Source organism: Quercus lobata, chromosome 8 (genome assembly GCF_001633185.2).
Source record: "Quercus lobata isolate SW786 chromosome 8, ValleyOak3.0 Primary Assembly, whole genome shotgun sequence".
In the NCBI taxonomy this organism is placed as follows: domain Eukaryota; kingdom Viridiplantae; phylum Streptophyta; class Magnoliopsida; order Fagales; family Fagaceae; genus Quercus; species Quercus lobata.
The window spans coordinates 64043241-64053287 of record NC_044911.1 but is presented as its reverse complement, the minus strand read 5'-3'; the positions used below and the strand labels follow the sequence as shown (position 1 = coordinate 64053287).

The following is a 10047-nucleotide window of genomic DNA, read 5'->3' as shown; positions in this document are numbered from 1 at the left end:
TTAATGGGAAAATTTTTATTTGGGATGTTCAAGTTTTTTTTAGGGTGGTCAAGTTTTTTTTTAGGGTGGTCAACAACCCATATTAATTTAGAATTCATTTTTTTAAGTATAATTTTTTTTTCCAAGTATAGGGTGGTCCTATGACCACCCTCAATTATCCTCAATTATATATAGCGCCACCAATGCAACTTATTACCTAGGATTTGTTGTGATAATATTGTAAATGTAGACCTTCTTATTTGTCTGTATATATTAAGAGGATTCAGAAAGTTAGTTATTATTTCTTTCCTGTCAAAAATACCCCTAAATTAATTAACCAACAACTTAAAAATGAGGTTAAAATAGTAAATTGGCAAAAGAAAGTTAGTTATTACTTTTTTTACTGTCAAAAATACCCCTACCTAAAACTTAAAAATGTGATTAAAATAGTAAACTGACAAAAATAATAAATTCCTATTTCTACGATGAAATGTCTTCCTACTTCTAATAAATTCTTATTTCACACACATATACACTTAGATTAGGCTAAAGTAGAATTCTATCTTGTAAAAAAAAAAAAAAAAAAAACTCTCCATGTATTTACCTTCTCCACATTTTCTAAATAGAATTTCTAATAAAAAAGAAAAGAAATGATATGTCTACAACATTTTCACAACAAATTCTAAGTGGCAGGTTGTTACTGATTATTATTATTGGGGCAAAAAAGTAATTTTAGTATTATGTTCAAATTTGAACCAATAACAATTAATCACTTATGATTTGTTGTGAAAATTTGTAAAAATATTGTGGACGTAGCATCTTTCAAAAAAGAAACGTGTAAAGAAAAGTGATAATTGATTATCCTAACCAATTTTTATCAAGCCTTAAACGCGTAAGGAATTTTTAAGTTTTTACTTATCTAAAATTTTTAAATTTAGTTAAGGAGTAACCGTGTAAGAGAGATTTTTAAAGAATTTTAAAAGTTTTATTTTATTAAAAAATAAATAAAAGATAAGATAAGGATTAGAAGTTGAGTATTTAAATTTTAAATAGTTAATGGACGTCTTTCATATGCGTAAAATAAAAAACAAACAAACTTTCATATTTATCTTAATCTATCAAAAAAATTAGTGTTCGCCATTTATTCATAGAATATTTAAAGTCCATTTATTACTTTTTTTTTCTTTCACATGGTTACAAATCCGTATAATATTCTATTGTGTATCATCAGATTTTTATAAAGTACAACAAAATACTTATCAGATTTTCATCACACCCTAGGTTTTTTTTTTTTTTTTTTGTGATTTGAAAATAAAGTAATCCCAAATTATAATGGATATAATTTACTAAAAACAATTTTATACCAATGTTAGAGAAAATGTCAGAAATAATATCTCACAAAACAGAACCAGATTGTACCTATATACTAGGCCAGTAATAACAAGTGATACACACACACACATATAAATATATATATATATATATATATTATGAACAACATGAAGAATTTTATTAAAAAAAACAGAGTCAAGTACAAAAGAAAAGAAAAGAATCCCCTCAAAAAAAAAAAAAAAAAAAGAACAAGCGATATATACATCTCACATGATATGATCAAATATCTTACTGATTCACAAAAGAAAAGAAAAGAAAAAACTAACTGCCTTAGTTGAAGTTCAACCGTACAGAATTTAGGAAACAAAAAACAAGTGGTCGACCTCTCCTTAATTTCCTAGAACAGGGGGATAAAAACGTGTCCCATTCACTCTCTCTCTCTCTGTCTCTCTCTGTCTCTCGGTGTGTAACATTGCAACCCCATCTTTCTCTTGTACTTTCTTCTTCTTCATCTTCTTCAATCCATATACTTCTTTGATCCTCCTTGGAAGCAAATCACAATGAATTCAACATTACAATCTAATCACTCTATCGCTGACATGGTCCTGAGTGTTGGGGGCAAAACTCTGGTATGCCATGATCCCCGCGTCGTGCCAGAAACAACTGTCTGGCTTCGTGGAAACCCTATAATGTCCCCAACATCACTTCTATTGGTGCAAATTTCTTTAATTTCCTTAGTCTCGATCCTAATAAACACCTGTCTCAGGCCTCTTGGACAGTCAAGCGTTGTATCACAGATTTTTGTAAGGTTTCTCTTCCATGCATATTCCCCCCCAGTTTGTGTTGCATGATTTCATGATCTGTTCTGCTCTTTGACCATTTTTTTATTACTCTCTGTTTCCACTTTACTTTATTAAAGGAAAAAATATTAGTTTTGTAGGCACACAAAATATATACAATTTTGCACACATTTGCAAAAAGTCTACCACCTATAAAAGTTCTAAAATTAAATTAGAAGAAAAATAATACTACAGTTGCATATTTCATCAAACAATATCATTTTTGTTAGATTAATGGTTAAGTGATCAAATTCACAATTTCTTAATAACTTAAAATTTTGGAAAAATTTATAATTTATTATGATACTGAGGCACATGAGTTCAAATTTTCTCTCCGTTATCCCATTTTTTAAAAATTTATAAATTCATCATTTCATAACAATTAGGAATTCTCTCATGCATCACTAGAAGACCAACATGCATCATTTAGAACCATTAAGGACCTGATTGGTAGGATGATTTTTGTTTATGTTTTCAATACAATATAAAAACAATTTTCAAAAAATTGAACTTGAAACTAGTTGTTAGATAATAATTTTTATATTATACGTGTTTGGCTGCCACTTTGAAGAACAATTTTCAAAATACTAAAAAAAAAATTTGTTTGGGGGACCATATCTATTTTTGAGATGTTTTTTAAAAAAATATTTACAAAAATTAATATGTAGAATCTGTAGATTACTTCTTCTTTTTTGTTGATAATAATAAGGGTATAGAGCTTATCATGTTCTTTTTTTTTTTTAATGATAATTTTTAAATTTGAAGTGTGAAAATTATTTTTGTGATAAAGATAAATTCCAATAAAAAAAAAAATGCTACGTCCACAACATTTTTACAATATTTTCACAACAAATTATAGGTGGTTAGTTGTTATTGGTTCAAATTTGAACATAACACTAAGATTACTTTTTTGCCCCAATAATAACAACCAGTAACAACTTGCCACTTAAGATTTGTTGTAAAAATGTTGTGAAAATATTGTAGACGTATCATTTCTTCAAAAAAAAAAAAAAAAAAGATAAACTCCTTAATTTAAGATATAAAAGAGTTTGGACAAATATTTGAGATCCACTATTTTCAATTTATTTACAGTTATGTCATTAAAAACATTTTTTGTATTTTGAAAACACCCTCTTAGCCATTTTCAAAAGAGATGTGTTACATCTACAACATTTTCACATTTTCACAACAAATCATAGGTGGTTAGTAGTTATTGGTTCAAATTTGAACCTAGCACTAAGATTACTTTTTTGCCCCAACAATAACAATTAGTAACAACCTGCTACTTAAGATATATTGTAAAAATGTTATGGACATATTATTTCTTTTTTCAAAATCTTATTCTAAACCAGAATAATAGGATATAGTTTTTTAAAAACTATATTTAGAAAATATTAGCCAAACAATCAAATAAAATGAGATGAAAAAAATAAAAGAAATAAAAAAAGCTTATAACTAGAAGCCCAAGCAAAATGTAAATATCAAAATTCTATTACACGTGATATCACCAAGTTATATATATGTTTCATTGTATTTGACAAAATCATGCATGAATGGCAACAGGGTGGTATGGTGTTTGGGCCATCCCTTCTAGGGGATAAAGATGTCATGTCAGCAACACTGTTCCCACTAAGAGGCAGCATGGTGATTGAAACAGTTGCTACATTTGGCCTCATGTTCTTCCTATTCGCAGTAGGAGTGACGATGGATCCTGTCAGTATAATTCGGCCAGGAAAAAAGGCCTTGGCCATTGCATTTTCATCATTCTTCTCAACACTCGTAGTCTGTGGTTCATTAGCATTCCTCCTTACCCAACATCTTGTTATGCAAGATCAAAACTGGCTCCCCCTCATCGCCTTATCGCAATCTTTCTCAGCTTTTCCAGTCGTGGCTTGCCTCTTAACCGAGCTAAAGATGCTAACCAGTGATATTGGCCGTTTAACCCTCTCTACCTCAATGGTTTGTGATGCACTTGGTATTTCTTTGTCGGCAATTACTATAGCATTTGCTGGAAATGGCAACAGTAAACTAGCACCGCTATGGTCAGTTGGATCAATGGTTGCACTTATAGCTGCTGTTGTACATATCGTAAGGCCAATATTGCAACGGATGATAAAACGTGTACCAAGTGGGAAACCCATTGGCGAGAGCTGGATTTGTGCCATTTTCGTTTCAGTTCTTTTGACGGGGCTTTTGAGTGAGGTAATTGGGCAGCATTATGTTTTGGGGCCATTAGTTTTTGGCATTGTTGTTCCTGAAGGACCACCCCTTGGAGCTTCCTTGGTATCAAAGCTTGATGCTTTTTCTTCAGGGCTTTTCTACCCAAGTTACCTTGCCATTAGTGGGCTGAGGACCAACATCTTCAAAGTTCATTTCCAGAGTTTTTGGGTTGTGGCGGTTATTGTTCTCTCTGGTTGCATGGTCAAGGTGTGTGTGGTTATGGTAGTAGCCATCTATAATGAGATGACCGTAAGAGATGCTTTTATTGTTGCGCTTATTATGAACGCCAAAGGCGTCAGTGAGCTTATGCTTTACAACGTGTTGCGGAACGCTCAGGTATGAAACAAAAAATCACCTTTTTATTATAAATTGTAAACTTTAGAAATTTATTTGTTAGGTTGTTAATATGGCACCGATTACATATATTATATTGCATCAGTTTGTATGCTTCTTTGTTATAAAATTGAAATTAACGTTTTAACATTTTTCATTATGATTGAATGGGTTCTATTAGCGGGTGTAACTTGCCTAGAGATAACTAATGGAACTCATTCTTAAAAAAAAGACCTATCTCCCCAAACAGTGGGCACGGATTTAGAAGTTGAATATAAATTTCTCACACGAAAATTATGTGGCTATTGAGAAGGATGAGTAATACAAATTATACAGTGGATATAGAATAATTTCTTACTGTTGGTTAGTATAGAATAGAGGAGCCTAAAAAGGGATGAAAAAGCTTTTGTCTCCAGCTATTTTGAACTAAGTCATTTTTCAACAAAGATTTTCTATAGCACGCTTGGCAAACCTGCCTTCATATATTTTTGTTGGCCCTGAAATGATACTCTCTCTTTCCAACTGCAGGTTCTCACAGATGAAGGATTTACTCTGGCAGTGATCGTAGTGATGGTGATAACTGCAATCATAACGACATTAATAACATTCTTCTATGACTCTTCCGGGCAATACACTGCAATAAAGAGAAGTACCATCCAACATTGCCACCGTCAATCAGACCTCAGAATCTTAGTCTGCACTCACAGCCAGGAAAATGTTTGTACAATTATAAATCTTCTTGAAATTTCCCATGCTCCCCCAGAGACCCACATTTCAGTAATAGGAATTGCCCTCGTTGAGCTTGAGGGTAGAAGACAACCTATGCTTATACCACACGAAGCCTCTAGAACCGAACGTACAAACACAACCGGCAGTGATCAAATCATTAATGCCTTAACACATTATGAGCTCCAAAGTGAAGGCAGTGCCAGCGTCGAGGCATTCACTTGCATTTCACCTTTCGAAATAACTCACAATGACATTTGTAGGGTGGCAATAGACAAAAGGGCCACCATTGTGATTGTGCCATTTCATAAGCAATGGGCTATAGATGGTTCCATTGAGTCAGTTAACCGAGGCATCAAGGCAATGAACCTTAAAGTGCTCGAAAGTGCACCGTGCTCAGTTGGAATCCTTATAGACCGGGGAGTCCTTAACGGGTCAATGTCACTTGTAGTTGGTCATCCATTATATCATGTTGCTGTAATCTACCTTGGTGGTGTAGATGATGCAGAGTCACTAGCCTATGGTGCCCGAATGACAGATAATGAAAAAGTTGATCTAACTGTCGTCCGGTTCTTAATCTTTGGAGCTGAAAATACTAAAGATAGAAAGCTCGAGAGTGACTTGATTAATGAATACAGGGAAGCAAATGCAGGAAATGAGAGATTCGTGATTGTGGAAGAGGTGGTAAGAAATGGAGTTGATCTTTCTGCATCTATAAGAGAAATGGCAGATTGTTTTGACCTAATACTAGTAGGGAGACACCACCAAGACTCTCCTCTTCTTTATGGACTTGGCGATTGGAGTGAGTGCCCTGAGCTTGGAGTCATTGGTGATATGCTTGCTTCACCGGATCTTGGGATTACAGCATCAGTTTTGGTGATACAACAACAAAAAATGGGCAGGCTAGCTGGGGTCGGTGATAGAGATCAACATGTTCGTGATGTTCTGCTCGATGAACGCACAGGTGGGTCATGGGCCATATCAATGGACAGAACTAGTACTTCAACAAGGTTGAAGATATAGGCTGTTTCCTTGTTATTGTAAAGTGAGATATGTTGATTGAAGGAAATTTGAAATATCTAAAATATTAAACTTAACATTTATTATTACTACGCTTTTGTTAAATAATATTTATTGTTGCTACGCTTTTGTTAAACCACGTTTATATAACATTTCAGTCCACTTCAGTAAAGTTAAATTTAAGTAAAAGTTTTTATAAACATAAAGACTATGAATATGTAAATGTAATCTTTATGGTAGTTATTCATTTGTTTTAAAGTCATTACTTTTAAATGAATTGTATGAAGTTGATTATATATTTAAGGAAAATAAATAAATATATATACATATATGTATGTATGTATAATTTTTATTTACATAAATTATTCATTATCTTAAAAGAGATTATCATGATAATCAAAACTCATATCAAACTTATATTAAATATTTATAATTTATTCTCTAAATTTCATTGTAGAGAGAATGTGAGAGTATACTACTTGTGATGGGGAACTAAAAAATACTACACCAAAACGTATGAACCCAAAATAAAGTTTTAAAAATCACAATGATTCATCAATATAAAGTAGAGTTGCAAGAAAGAATAAAAAATCAAGAGAAAGAGAATAACAACTTTTTCAAGAGAGAAGGAAAAAAGTAAAAATAAAAAATATAGTAATAAATACCAAATTATCTAAATCATGTTATGTAATAAAATAACATTATATTCTTATATATTATCTTTATAATGCAATATGATAACATCTATGAAATCAAAGAGAATAAAAAAAATAACAACTAAAAAATACAAAACTTAATCACATCAACTAAAGTAGAATTCCAATAATACAAAAATTCATCAACCTAGAGTAAAGCTTAAACTGTAAAGAGAATAGTAGACAATAGCTTCCCAGTTAACTATATGAGTAATACGAATGATGAATAAAAATAATTAAATAAAGAAGAAGCAAAAAAACTAAAAACTAAAAAAAAAAAAGGTAATTGAGGCATGGATAGAATAAAATAAGTGAAGGGGAAAAATGTCTTACTTTTTCTTTGGAGATCATTAAGTAATTCTTTACCTACAATGTGCAATTTATCTAGGCATGGTGTTCCTATTGAAGCAGTTTGTCTAATATGTAGAACTTCAAATGAAACTGTAACTCATGTTTTATGGACATGCGTGATTGCTAATGGAGCTAGACTTTCTGTACTAAACTAAACAGAAGTGTGCTATAGTTTATGGTCATTTATATATGATGTACAAAATAATAATTAAAAAATCATGTCTAACTCTATTGAATATTGATTCTCAAACAATAACCATATAAATAGGATAAAACTTAACGAAATTATGTTAAACAATAGACAAAAAATACACAAAACCTATTCAATTAGATGAACAAAAAACAGTGCAAGGTTGTAGGTGGAAGAAGGGCAGAATAGAGGAAATAGCCGTATGGTAGGTATTAATTATGAATTATCTTTTATATATATATATATATATATATGTGGGGCCCAGCCCAAAAATAATGGGCTATTCCAAATTCAGGCCCGTCTGAGGAGCGTCCTGTCCGAAGAGAAACCACATATGAAGCATTACTCAGTCCCGATAACGCCAAGGAAACCTGTTCGAGGAGTAACTCCTCCTCGGACACTACGAAGCCCAGACGAGGAACTCTCCCCAGCCATTTCAGTTCATCCTCCCAACATATAAAATGAATAAAATCCAAAATATCTCATGGAAAGCTACCACCACCACATTAATTGCGCCCCAACCACCCTCTTGGCCGCATTAATGAGGAAAAGACCCCTGAACAGTACCACCTTGGCCTCTGCAACTCACAAAGGGAGTGATGAAGGCATCTGATGGGACAGGTGCTCAAGTAGATGCTTAGATGATCAACAAGTGTAAGGTTGAGATGAGAGGAGGAGAACTATATAATGTAGTGGAGTCCCTCAAAGAAGGGGACAGAAAAACTGTATCCGGAACTGAAGAAATAGAATCATACGTTAGAGATTCCTTCTTGTGTTTTTATTTTCTGCAACAATACTGTCCATGTATCAGACCGAATAGGCTCACTGAGGCTAAGTTCTTTGACCCATCCTCTACAAATATTTATTGTGGGTTGCGCCTTGGGCCAAGGCTTGATCAATAGAATTTGGGTCAGGAAAATCGTGCAACTACAATATATATATATATATATATATACACACACACACACCACATTGAAGAAGTTGATATAAATAAAAAGTTTAATGTCAGTCTACTTTGTAAAGGTGTGAAGTTGAAATCTAAATCTAAAAAATAAGTTGCACGTAAAGAGGAAATCATGCAAGAGTGTGTGCTATTGTATTTACTTTCCATTTTACATGCTGAAAACTCCAATTTGTCAAAAATAGTAGTAGAGGATTACAATAACAATGTTTTTGTATTTTGATACACCACCTCTTCTTTGAATGCTTTTACTAAAGACTATGGTTTACTAAAGACTATGGTGAGTATTTTCTCACAAAAAAAAAGAGATTACGGTTTTATTTTTTAATATACCACTTCTTCTTTGTATTCTTAGAACTAAGAGCCCTTTAAAAAATAAAAAATAAAAAAACCAAAATTTATAATAAATAAAGTATAAGAACGGCTGGGTCAGGAAAAAGGACAGTAGGTTTTTTTTTTTTTTTTTTTAAAGCATATCCAAACGAAAAGCAATTTATGATAAAGCTTTGTATAAATCAACAAAAAAAAAAAATTCTTAGGTAATGATTGTTGTAGGGACTCGATTAATAACGACCTAAGAATGACATTGGGCTCGTACGTAAAGGGCCCGAACAATATAATTTGTAGAGTGTGGGCTTGAAAGGCTTGATCTTGGTCACTGGACAGCGGTCTAGTCATGGTTTTTATGGAAGTTTATATGAGGGTGGACCTGGCGTGACTAACAAAACCTTCTTTCGATGCGACCTACGAGGTTTTTGTCCTCAGACCCCATCCGAAGAGCTTAGTGTTCCTCTCATTCTCCCTTTTTTAGGACTTCTTCTTCTGGAGGATCCCCTTCCCCCTTGATTCTTCTTCTCTTTTATACTAATAGTTACTTTCCTTTCAATGTCCACGTGTAAGTTTCACTTTCTAGGATGGAGACTTGTCCTATCAGCCCATACCTAGAGTGGTTGGGAGTAGACGTAAAAGTTGAATAGCATGGTGAAGAGCATGGGCCTGTCAGACGCAGAGTTTTTTATTACAGTAAGTTTTTTCACTTGTCCTGCCCCTGCACTGAGCTCGCCCTTTCCTTCAGGCGTTCTGTGAGGTGCCGAGCATAAGATTGTCCTCGGCCAGATCTTTAGCCCCTTTTTTGGATTTTCATTATGCGTCCTTGGCAATTGCTCTCCTCGGCTTAGGCTTTGGGCCTTAATGTAAAGTGGGCCAAGGTCGCAGATTCTCTGACCCCACAATTGTTTTTATTGTTGTTTTGATAATAATAAATAATAAAAAAAAAAGACAAAATTTAGCTACAAAATTGGTTGTAACTTAATATTACAACCTTACTCAATAAAATAAATATTACTGTATATTTTGAAAATTCAATCATTGAATTATATGTTCTTTATACTCTTAATACTC

The 10047-nt window shown here is 32.9% G+C and overlaps 1 protein-coding gene across 1 annotated transcript; it reads left to right on the top strand.

Moving 5' to 3' along the window:
• The first annotated feature begins 1788 nt into the window (after positions 1-1788).
• LOC115958422 (cation/H(+) antiporter 15-like) lies at positions 1789-6530 on the top strand. Its single transcript, XM_031076839.1, has 3 exons — positions 1789-2114; positions 3714-4706; positions 5232-6530. Exons 1-3 carry the CDS (start codon positions 1872-1874, stop codon positions 6450-6452), a joined length of 2457 nt encoding a protein of 818 aa, XP_030932699.1. The 5' UTR covers positions 1789-1871; the 3' UTR covers positions 6453-6530.
• Positions 6531-10047: the final 3517 nt, after the last annotated feature.

Coding starts and splice junctions, on each gene's coding strand:
- LOC115958422 (XM_031076839.1), top strand. CDS start 1,872: ATGAATTCAACATTACAATCTAATCACTCTATCGCTGACATGGTCCTG. Junction 2,115..3,713: donor GCGTTGTATCACAGATTTTT/GTAAGGTTTCTC, acceptor GAATGGCAACAG/GGTGGTATGGTGTTTGGGCC. Junction 4,707..5,231: donor ACGTGTTGCGGAACGCTCAG/GTATGAAACAAA, acceptor TTCCAACTGCAG/GTTCTCACAGATGAAGGATT.